At 38.2% G+C, this 12,682-nt stretch overlaps 1 protein-coding gene across 1 annotated transcript in view; it reads right to left on the bottom strand.

Moving 5' to 3' along the window:
* LOC142221722 (uncharacterized) overlaps positions 1-10,084 on the bottom strand; it is a 293,735-nt gene extending 283,651 nt beyond the window's left edge. Inside the window, exons 1-2 of the mRNA XM_075291508.1 lie at positions 9,598-10,084; positions 499-4,197 (exon numbers count right to left, since the gene is read on the bottom strand). Of these exons, the coding sequence (XP_075147623.1) occupies positions 499-4,197; positions 9,598-9,629 (3,731 nt within the window). The 5' untranslated portion in view covers positions 9,630-10,084. The remainder of the gene's footprint in view (positions 1-498; positions 4,198-9,597) is intronic.
* Positions 10,085-12,682: the final 2,598 nt, after the last annotated feature.

Below are 12,682 nucleotides of genomic sequence, written 5' to 3'. Positions count from 1 at the left end.
GCTATGGCACCAACAGACAGACGGACATCGTTATATCGTTTTTGTCCCTGAGTATATATACTTTATATAGTTGGAAATCGATATTTCAATGTACTACAAATGGAATGGCCAAATTATCTATGGTGATGGGTATAGAAAAAAAAAACTGTACAAAGCTCTATTAAGATTGAAAATCGTTCAGTTCATAATGGAGGGTTTCGGACGAATATATGCGGTTGACATATTTTCATGGAGATCAATGTTAGTTTAGTCGGATCATATAATGGTTTTAGGTTGTAATTGGTATTGAAAGGCTATTCGACACTATCTATAAATGATAATTTCTAAAGACGATAAGAATTCTATAAAATAAATAATTGGTGGTGGAATTCCTACAATCCCATAGCTACAGCAATGATATTTAGGGTTTAAGGACGGCTCTGTCTGTTTTATACCTTAGCTTAGCTACTACTAATCGCAAAATAAAATAAAACATGAAAAAGGCATTTCAATACTTACCTAGCTGGTCGAGGTGTTATTTTGGTACCTTCCGAAACAGATGTTTCCAATGAAGTATTATTTTTCGATGATGACAATCCCATTTCATCCTTTTTGGCCAAGAACGAGCGATAAATATTAAATTGTCTCGTTTGAAAATCAAAATTTCTCTCATTTTTCTCCCAACGCTCATTACGCTCAAAACGGTCCGTTTTATCGAAACGATCGCTTCTATCGAAGCGTTCACTTCTTTCGAGTTTTTCGTTTCTATCGAATCGCTCGTCACGTATACCAAATCTATCACTTCTATCGTAACGACTATCGCTTCTTTCGAATCTGTCGCTTTTATCAAATCTACTGTCGCTTCTATTGAAAGAGGTCTCACCTCTTTCCCATTTCTCAGATCTATCGTAGAAACGATCGCTTTTATCAAATCTGCTATCGCTACGCTCCCATCGCTCATTCCTATCAAAGAAACGATCGTTCTTTTCGAAACTCTTGTCGAAACGATCCATAGCTCTTTCCCATCGATCATGTTTCTCTGCGCTATTCTCCGATTTGATGTGATTTTCCCGTTTCTCCGAACTGTCATATTTCTCTGCACTCTTTGTGGTATTCGAGGGAGCTTTTGGTAATTCGTATAGCAAACGAGATGGGCCCTTGGGTAGCTCGTATAGTAAACGGGACGAGGCGGCCTTTTGCAATTCGAATTGAGAGGGAGAGCTGGATTTTATCGTGTCATTTTCGCGAGTTCGCGATGGTGTTTTTGGTTCCTCGTCTTGAGTGGGCGACTCGGACTTTGTGGGCTGATCATTTTGCGTTGGTGGCTGTGATGGCGAATCGGCCAATTCAAATGGCGATTGGGGAGATGCTTTAGGTTGATCATATTGTGGAGGTGTGGTTGATGTCGGTGGCTCTAATTGCGACAAAGACGAAGACTTCGAAATGTCATATTGTGTAGGGGGACTAGTGGCTGGTTTGGGCATCTCAAATTGCGACAACGATGATGTTTTAGACAAATCGAATTGTGGTGACGACGAAGATTTTGGTACTTCGAATTGCGAGAGAGATGGGGTTTTCTGCAATTGATATTGTTGCGCCTGATTTTGCTGCTGTGATGGTTCTGTCAATTCGTATGGCACAAGCGATGGTCCCTTTTGGGCAGCTTGAGCTTGGTGTTGTTGCTGCTGCTGTTGCTGTTGTTGTTGTTGGTGATGTTCAAACAACGCCCTTGTCGATGCATTTTGCATTTGGAATTGAGACAACTGCTGAGCCTGACTCATTTGCTGGATCTGAGCCATTTGTTGAGCCTGTGACAATTGCTGGGCTTGCGACATTTGTTGAACTTGAGACAATTGCTGGGCCTGTGACATCTGTTGAACTTGAGCCGCAAGTTGAGCTTGTGTCATCTCACTGTATTGTGTTAGCAACAAAGCCCTCTGGAGTTCATATATAGTCTGAGGCGGTAATTTCTGCAAGTCCTGTTGAGACAAAGTGGAAGCTTCACGTAACAGCAATTGGGCTTGTAGTGTTGCTTTGGCCAATTCATATTGGGAGCGTGATGGCGATGGTGGTAGATCATAGGGTGATTGGGGTGATGTATCCGCCATATCGTACAAAGATCGCGGTGGGACCTTTGGTAATTCATTTTGTATTGATGACTGCGGAGGTGGAGGTGGCATCTTGGACATATCATTATGGGCCAAAGCGGCAGCCTTTTGCATTTCATAGCGATACATCAATGAGGCATTAGCCATTTCATAGAGAGAACGAGAGGGTATCTTGGGTAGATCATATTGGGAGCTGGGATCCTGTAGATCAAATGGTAGTGGCTGTGAAGGGGCCCTGGGCAGCTCGTACTGAGATAATGGCGATTCTGGCATATCGTATAATGACCGAGATGGAGCCTTAGGCAAATCATATTGCCAAACAGATTGTGGTGGCCGAGGTACTTGTTCAAATTGCGTCAACGAGGGTCCTCCCTTGGGCAGCTGATAATGTGATGGAAGGTTTCCTTCAGACATTTCATATTGCCATACTGAAGGATTGCGTGGTACCTCAAATGGTGGTTGCGGCTGTGGCATAGGTCTGAGTACTTCGTACATTGACTGTGGCCCCTGTTGATTGGGAGCTTGTAGTTGGGGTGGAATAATTTTCGATTGCTCAAATTGCAGCTCATAAAGAGGATGTGAAGGCGGTATTCCATAGGGCGATGACATTTGTGGCATTTCGTTTTGACGTTGCTGAATCATATGGGCCAAATCATTTTCAGTAGCTTCTGGTCTATGGTGCAGATCACTTTGTTGTGGTTCCGTTGGCATTTGATTGTGTGCTGTCGAATTTGTCATGGAATTTTCCAAATGGTCATTTTGTGTTGATGATTCTGAAAATTCGGTGCTTGGTGGTGATTGCGAGCTCATGTGATCCTCATGATTGCGAAGTTTCTGCTCCATAGATTCAATATCTCCATCTTTAGTTTCATTTTGATCAGGAGGTTGCGACTGTTGTTGCTCCTGTTTGGTTGGTTGTGGTTGCTCTTGTTGTTGCTGGGACTGTTCGGATTTTTGTGATTGGGATTTTTGTTGTTTCTGCTGTTTTTTGTTTGCTTTCTGTTTCGATTGTTGTTGTTGTTGTTGCATTTCTTGTTGTTGCTGCTGCTGCTGTTGTTGCTTTTGAAGCTTCTGTTGTTGTTGCTGTTGAAGCTCCTTTTGTTGTTGTTGTTGTTGCAGCTCCTTTTGTTGCTGAAGTTCCTTTTGCTGTTTCTGTAGCTGCTGCTGTTGCAGTTGCTGCCCCTGTTCTTTAGGCTTCAATTGTTGCTTCAATACAGCAGATACTTTGGGCAAATTATTCGACTGCTCCTTGGCCAATTCATCAAGAACATGCTGTGGCAGAATACTGGGAAATTCATCTTGAGTTGGTGGTGGTGGCGTAGGTTTCGGTTGCTCATGGGCCGCAATTGGCAAACCATATTGCCAAACCGAAGGTACCTTTGGTACCTGCGCAATTTGGGCCTTGGGCAATTCGGGAAAAGCCAATGAGGGCTCCAATGGTTGCTCATAATGGGCAGGCGGTTGAACAAGAGGCTTGCTAGGCCCTTGCTGCGATGTTATGGCCTCAGTCCGTTTATATTGCCAAAACGATTGTTCCCTAGGCAATTCGTATTGCCAAAATGATGGAGCCTTTGTAGACATACCCTCCGGTAACTCATACTGAGAAAGAGGTGGTAAACCCTGCAATTCATGGAGAGAGTGTTGCTGATGGCCAAAATGCATGTGTGACGATGAATCGGTTAGGTCGTCATCATTTTGCAAAAAGGAATCGCCCAAATCGTTTTGCGAAGGCGAATTGGAGAGTTGATTTTGCGATTGCGTCTCCAACTCGGATAGGTCGTAATCATCCGTTTGGCCATTTTGCTCCAATTGTAAAAGTTTTTGCTGTTTCTTTTGCTGTTTTTTACTAGGTTTTTGAGCCGGTTGCTCCTTTTGCTTTTGCTGGTCTTTAGACTTTTGCTGCTGGAGCTGTTGCTGCTGTTTTTCTTTTTCCTTTTGCTTCTGTTGTTGCTGATTGTTGGCTTTGGGTTGAGGCTGTTGTTGTGGCTGCAATTGTTTTTGCTTTTGTTGTTGCTGCTGTAGCTCCTTTTGCTGTTGCTGCTTTTGCTCCTGCTTATTTTGCTTCTGCTTTTTTGTTTTCGTCGCAGAAGCTGTAGATGGCAATTTTGAACTGAAATGCAAACAAATGGGAGATTGAAATTAATGGGAATGAGAACTCTATAAAATAGACAAATTTCAAGAGATTCCAAAACATAATCCTGAGGAAACCTATCTCATATTTTGTCTTTTATTGTCGAGTAGTGTTAAAGAAAATTATACTTTACTCTATTTTGATTGTTTAAAGAAGTTCTTTTGAGGTAATATATAAAAATCAAAAATCTTGGGGGTTCAGCCTTCTTACATAAGAATTAATCACACACATACGACGTCATAGAGGAAACTTTTTCAAAATCAGGATGTGGTGGTCAAACTCCACATTTATCCAATTTATCAATTTGAAGTTTCACCACAGTTACTTAAAGGGGAAATCTGTGGACTCTGCTCTGCACTCAGTAGTGAAATCTACAACAACGATGGATATACACTGGTGGCGTTTTTGGATATTGAATGTGCCTTTAATAGTACAAGCATTGATTGGGCAGTACTGGCGTTGGCGTTTATTATAAAGTGGATCGAGGTAATGTTATTTCATAGAAACATAGAGGTTGAACTGGCCAACTCCATAAGAAAAGCTAAGACCACAAGGCGATTGCAACAAGGCGGTGCGATATCACCTTTGCTACGGCTATAGATAGTAAACGATTTTCAAGAGACAAAGATGGGAGCCACCGTGGTGCAATGGTTAGCATGCCCGCCTTGCATACACAAGGTCGTGGGTTCGATTCCTGCCTCGACCGAATACCAAAAAGTTTTTCAGCGGTGGATCATCCCACCTCAGTAATGCTGGTGACATTTCTGAGGGTTTCAAAGCTTCTCTAAGTGGTTTCACTGGAATGTGGAACGCCGTTCGGACTCGGCTATAAAAAGGAGGTCCCTTGTCATTGAGCTTAACATGGAATCGGGCAGCACTCAGTGATAAGAGAGAAGTTCACCACTGTGGTATCACAATGGACTGAATAGTCTAAGTGAGCCTGATACATCGGGCTGCCACATAACCTAACCTAAGAGACAAAGATGAGTCTCAGCAAGATACTTGGGAGTTCTCTTAGACTCTAAACAGAACTTGATGGAAAATAATCTTAGATACACTAAAAATCACTGTTTGCTACTTAGATACTTAAGAATTAAGTCGATTCTTCAACTTTCCGAAGAATCGAAAAGTAGAAAAATAGACGTTTTCAAAATTGAAAATTTCGCTCCGTTTCGCTGCGCCTTGCTGCGATGCCTCTCTTACCGCGACCTAAATATTAAGAAATACTTTCCGCTATATAAGTCGACCATATTCTTCGCAGAATATTAGTCTTTCCGAAAAAGGCCAAATGATCTGTAACTGTGTCCGAAATAAAAATGAAACTAAATGATGAATGAACATCTGGAAGGGAGCCACCGTGGTCAAATGGTTAGCAAACGCCAAAAAGTTTTTCAGCGGTGGATTATTCCACCTCAATAATGTTGGTGACATTTCTGAGTGTTTCAAAGCTTCTCTAAGTGGTTTCAATGCAATGTGGAACGCCGTTTGGACTCGGCTATAAAAAGGAGGTCCCTTGTCATTGAGCTTAACATAGAATCAAACAGCACTCAGTGATAAGAGAGAAGTTCACCACTGTGGTATCACAATGGTATATGGTATATAGTGTATGTCAGCCTGAAATATCGGGCTGCCACTATACCTAACCTAACATCTGGAAGGGAGATTCACCCAAAAAAATATTTTTCGAAACACAAACTATTTATAAATCCTTTACATTTCCTGCAAAATCTAAGCGCGGTAAAAACAAAATTAAAAAATATTGATGTATTTTACGACAATTCTAATATTCTAGATATAAGGTTAAGCCACTTCTGTGTAATACCTTTAGGAAGATAAGAAAGAAAATTGAATAATCTTACTATTAAATAAAAAATTAATGAATGAGTGAATCTAAGCGAGGTCAAGAGGAGGTACCGCTCCCCACAACATACCGACTACTCAAACTCATGTAAAATTTGTGCTAATAAAAAAATTAAGTTGCCATTTAGAGCTCATCGCCATCTTCCCTGCAATGTTCAAGAAATTCGGAAATTACAGATTATAACGAAAATTGGGAGGGGGAATTCCACTACTTGATCTATTGTTGAAAAATGTAGTAGCGGATTTCGTAGATAATGTCTGTCCAGAGGCTACCTTTTATCCTTCCCAGAATATTTCAACGAAATTAGAGATCTTATGTCAATTTTTTCCGGCAAAGAGGAGGTTCTACTCCCCGACTACATACCAAAACGAAGATGCCAAATACTAATAACCTCTTCCTATGACCACTGTAAATGTCAAGTAAATCAGATAATTTTAGTTTTTTCGCTTTACTGTAAAATAAATTTGGCCAAAGGTGAGATCTTCTCTCTGACCAATTATCGAAAAGTACAGTAGAGGATTTTATCTAGAAGTCAACCTCAAACTTACATGAATATATCAAGAAAGTAGGATAACTGTGCAAATATCAAGAAGTTAAGTAACTCACATTAATGTCATAACCTCCTCCACGTCCTCTGTAAATTTCATGTAAATCGGAGAAGTTTAGTTTTTTCGCTTTACTATAAATTAGAGGTGTGTGACTGAAAATTCACTCACACTCACGCACATTCACGAAGCAAACCGTTTATTCACTCACGCTCACGCACGATACGTGTGGTATCCAATCCCACTCACGCACATTCACGAAACCAGTACTCACGCACGCTCACGCTCGAACTACTTTTAAAGACTTACGCTCACGCACGATTCACGACAATTCACGTGATTAACGACAAATTCACGAGACTCACATTTTCCAAAAGGAAATCAGCAAAGGTAACAAAATTCAAAAATAGAATATAGTTCGAGAGTAGAGGTGTGCACGTGAGTAATAGTTTACTCACGCTCACGCACACTCACGACTGAAAAATCATACTCACGCACACTCACGCACGATATTTTTTGGTAGGACTCACGCTCACGCACTCTCACGAAAAGAAAATTTGTACTCACGCATTCTCACGCACGAAAACGTTGTGACTCACGAATAATTTTATGATTAATTTACCTTACCGAAGTGTCTGAAAACATGAGCATTATTAAAATCGAGAGTGTTTTTAAATTCCTAACATCCCAGGTGTCACTAAAATTGTAATTGAATTTAACTCTTAATCGTTTTATGTTGGTGAGCAGGAATATTTTCGTGAGTGTAATTCGTTACTCACGCACACTCATGAAGATATTATTTTCGTGACTCACGCTCACGCACGACATTTTGGTTTGTTAATCACTCTCACGCTGTTGTCATGAGCGTGACTCACGACTCACGCACGAATCACGAAAATTTTCGTGAGTCACGACAATTTCGTGTCACGTGCGCACCTCTATTCGAGAGCTAAATTAATTTCATTTAAGGTACGGGTATGAATTAGATCTTGATTTTTTCGTGAGCGTGATTTTTCCGAAATTTTATTCACTCACATTCACGAACCGATTTTATTTCTCATTGCTGCGTGAGTATGCACGCACGACTTATTTATTTTAGTCCCATTCACGAGAGTTGCTTTGGATTTTGTTCACGACTCACGTGTGTCACGAGAATTTCGTGTCACGCGAACACCTCTACTATAAACCAAAGTTTCACTGTAATGTGAAACGTCGTACGGACTTGGTTATAAAAAGGAGATCCGTTGGCATTGAGCTAAACATAGAATAGGGCGGCACACATTCACCAACTGTGGTATAACAATGGACTGAGCCTGAAATAAAGCACAGCCATAATGTCCAACCTAACAAGAGGGAAATGCTCAAAATTACTAAGAAGTTGGAAAATGTCCCTGTTTTGTTGTCCGAGTCCACGTTTGAACCATAATTTCGAATGGCAAGTCACTTCATATTTTGCTGTCGAGTAGAAGTCAACCCTTAACAAAATGCATGAAGAACAAAGTAGAATCATTTTTAAAATTTCTAGGACAAAGTTTTTATACTACTCACTTTTAAAAATCAATGAAATGTCATACAAATGAAACGAACGAAATAGACAATCGCAAAATCACTCGAATTCGATTGACGACTTTTTATATCCTCCACCATAGGATGGGGGTATACTAATTTTGCCATTGTAACACAATCGTAGTGAAATTCGAGCTAACGAGGTCCATCCGTCTGTCGCTTTGTGGAAATAATTCTAACTTCCGAACGAAACACGCTATTTATTTGAAACTTAATATAAGTAGTTGTTATTGATATAGGTCGGTTGGTATTGCATCGCCTTCCGGTTGAAATGTGGTACATGATGGTAGTATAGCTACCATATAAACTGATATCCAAATTTGCATTACGGAGCGTCTTGGAAGAGAATATCTCATCCCATACGGTTTAAATATTATTTAGTTTACTTCCGGGTTCTTTAATTTGATTTGCAGATTTATGCTTGAAATCAATGTTGGAACATAATTTCTTAGTCCTCAGGAATCAATCTAATATAGCAATTTGATAGTGCAATTACTACGAAATGGCTGGTATAGAATATAATCATGCTATTTAAAACTAAAAAAACTGACCTGTGTTTTATAAATGCTAAACCCAAAATTTTAAATCATTTGAATAAAATCAAAAAAATAATTTATTCAAAAAGATACTTTGTAATTTGTAAAACATGTTTTGTTTGTCTTGCTTATGGGCACAAGTATCTTGGTGATGCGAACTAACTTCGATGTATTTTTTTCTTGTTCGATTTTGAGATTCAGATCCATTCAAACTATCGTCTAATTGGAAAGCAGACAATAATAACAACAATGTACTGTCCTATCCTAACTAGAAAATCTATGTTTATGGGATAGTATAACACACACACACACACACATTAATCTAGAGAAATCCTTCTGAAAATAACTTCACGATTCACAATCTATATACAACCTGGGTGGATCACGTTATTCAACAGGTTTGAATGGGACAAGTTTATGCATTGCATATTGCATTAACACTTTTGTTGTTGGTGTTGTTCCACTTGGAGAAGCATGAAAACGTTTTTTTTTGTATCCTCACACAAGATTCTGATAGGACATAGATTCACATTTTACATAGTACCATGCTCCATGTCTTCCACTATAGTTTGGTGTAGACGTAAACCTAAATTCAATATCAACACTTGCGTACACAAACACACGCACATTCATTCACTTCACACAGAGTTAACATAACCTAACATACTAGGCAAAAAAATAACACACAGAAGAGAGCGAAACAAGAACCAAAAGAACCTACGATCGTTAGCAATCTGAACAGGGGACCTATATGCAGTGAACTTGGCGTTTTGCCCAACAACCCAAGAGGCAGAATGACATGCCGTATGTCCATAGACCATTGGATTGCCCGGTGGCCATCAATACCAGCTGCTGCTAATGTTCCACTTACTTTTCATTTTGTTTCACTGACACTTTATCCATTATACGATTAGTTGTCGTTGGTGTTTTGTTGGTTTCCACTTAGAGTTTCTTCCGCCAAAGCAATTGATTACACGGGGCTTTTTATCCTTTGGATAACGCTGGTGTTTGGTGCTAAGCTAGATCCTTAGGCGCTCGTTTGCTTGCTATACACCGTCACTTGTCCGGCGGCGGTGTGTGCTAAATGTGTTTCTGGTTGGTTGGTTGTTTTCCGTCCCCACCGCTTCAAGCGAAGACCGTGTTGTGGGTGTTCACAGGCACGAGTTGATGCGAAAACTCAATTTAAAGCTGGGAATCTTGCACAAAAGATTCACTGGCTGTTAACCTTGCTGAGGACTCTTAATATTTCCAAGAGTTTAAGTAAAAAATTTAAGTAAATTCCAATAGTTAACGACAATAAAGATTCGCTGAGGTCTTGTGTTCAGTAGCTCCCTATAGCTTTTCAAATAACATTCTTATTGAATGTCGCAATTTGACGTTTTCTTTTGTCACATTCTATCACTTGGTCGTTTGGATAAACGTCAAAGAGAAATGCCAGAACAGCTGACTCGAAATCGACATCCGTTGAGTACGTTACGTTAGTACGTTTCATTAGAAAATACAAGATAGTTCACATTGTGTCATTTACACCATTTGAGAATTAATCTCATTCAGCTTGAATTCAAACAAATAAGCAAGCTGTGCTCAGTAGAGTGCATAGCATAAATAATTTGCAATCCCTGCTGAGATTATGTGGATTTGGAGACAATTTCTTGCTAACATTTGTTGGCATTTATTTATTTATTCATTTACAGCACGTTACTCTAGGCCTTTTTGGCCAAATAATGTAATTGCAATGTGCTACTCTCTAGAATTTCATACAATAATCGTATATAAAACTATATAAGGTTTGTAAAAGGAAAATATTAAATAAAAATATAAAAAAATAAGTTATGCAATAATTCAAAAAATGTACAATTAATCAAGACACATACAAAGATAACCTTCGTTTATAAGCTTAGAGGAGTACTTCGTTAGACTATACGAACAATAAAACAACTTAACAAATATTTTGAATATTAGCTAAAAATTATGTACACAAAATGACAAAGTTCCCAATGTAAACATCCATTATTTATCCATAATCTATACTAACATTTATAGTAAATATAAGATGAGCATGTGGATAATAGAGGGAAGCTTTAGCAACTGAGGTCCATTATTTAAAATTGAGCAACTGCTCGATTATGACTCACGAAAGTATTGAATCAATTTGTTTCAAGAAGTTTTCGCATTCAAGAAGTTTCGCATTCGCATTGTTGAAATGTGTGCAAGTTTGAAGTGATTTATTCATGTAGCCAACCTCTAGCATTCAAAACTATGAGTTGAGTCGCTCTGCGATATCGGGTACAATTAAATGTATCAAAAAACAAGGCTATTGTAGCCTCATAAAGTATTATCGAACAATATAACGCCAGAATGAAAACACCAGAAACTGCTTAACAAACGAAGACAAATGATCAAAACGTCTGCGAGAATACAGATAACGAACTACTCGGTTAAATGCAAGCACAAGAGGTTTCATATTCTCCTTTTGATGTACCACAAAACATTTAATTTAATTCATTCATTTAAAAGTTCTATTTTATTTCCATCGTAACAATAGTCCTAGGTGACACTATAACAATCACCAAACGCAGTTAGGGAAATGTACCAAACATTTTCGAAAGTATTTTGCCATCACTATTATTAGGAGAGCCATTTTAATAGTTTGTGAAAAACCAAGAATAAACAGTTTCTTGAACTTTTTTATTTTTTAGGAATTTTTAAAGAAAGAAAAAAAAGATATTTTTGTTAAAAATATCTCTAAAACAACTTGGAAAATAGAAAAACAATGTATGTTAAGCACGGCTTAAAGAGAATATTGTTTGGGAGTTTTAGATTTTTTTATTTTTTAAAATGGTGAACCGTTTTCATGTTATTCCAATATATGTAGCGGAAGTGTCTTAATTTTGAACATAACGGTATATATCGAAAAGTCGAGGTGATAGAAAAAAGCCAAGATTTGGATTCAGCGTCCCAAATGACCTTAAAACCCATTTTCAGCTCTTAATCAACAGAACCATTGTTCGTTCCGTTGTGTTATTTGAAGGAACAAAAAAACACAGAACAGTTAATTTTTTAATTGAAATGTCTTCAATCGAGAGCTGTAAAACTGTCAAAAGTTTTTTTTAAAGGTACTATCGATATTTATTTTCCGATAGCGATACTATCGAAAAAAAAATCACTAAAAAATGTCGGCGATGCTTTAGTACGTAGGTAAAAATAAACCAAAAATTTTAATGTTGTTTTTTTAATGTCTAAAGATTTATTCTTTTAAAAACAAATTCTTTTTTTCCTTTAGCTGACGACTTTGAATTTCCTCTTCTCTTATTTTGTATCAAATAGTGGTTTTCCATACAATAAACACCGCGAAGCTCAAGTTAACATAACATCAATTAAAAAACTCAAATTTAGTGGCTAAAGTGGCAATCCGATTTATTTCAGGATCACATATACTATTCAGTCCATGGTGATAAATTTTGCAATGATTTTCATCGGGATGCCGGTGAAAAATCTTGTGCCTAACGTTTTTTTCCAGTATCCACGGAGTCTGGACGGATGTTCAGCAAAACTGGATCCACCATTTCAAAAAGAAGGACTTGTTTGAAATCAAATAATGTCAATGTTCTCAATTGACCTTAGTAATTACCACTCGAAGTAGGTTTTTCGTTGTTTTGGCTTATTCGATTTGAATAATCTAAACTCAATGAAATGTGAGTTTCAATTGCACAAGAAATATAATCATACTTTTGTTCAATGAAAAAGATCGGAAATAATTAGTTATTTCACAAAATCCGATAGTATCGATACTATCGATTTTTTTTATTGAAACTATCAAAAATATCGAATGGTGCGACTAGTTTTCCAGCTCTACTTCAATCATGAAAATGGTAGTATATATCATAGTTTTAATTGGACATTAACAAAATACAGCCAGGTCAAGTTCGAAGATGAGCTATATCGGTCCAGGTTTT

The sequence above is a fragment of the Haematobia irritans genome, chromosome 1, assembly GCF_050003625.1.
Source record: "Haematobia irritans isolate KBUSLIRL chromosome 1, ASM5000362v1, whole genome shotgun sequence".
NCBI lineage: Eukaryota > Metazoa > Arthropoda > Insecta > Diptera > Muscidae > Haematobia > Haematobia irritans.
The sequence above is the reverse complement of the archived record's forward strand: the minus strand, read 5'-3'. Positions and strand labels throughout refer to the sequence as shown.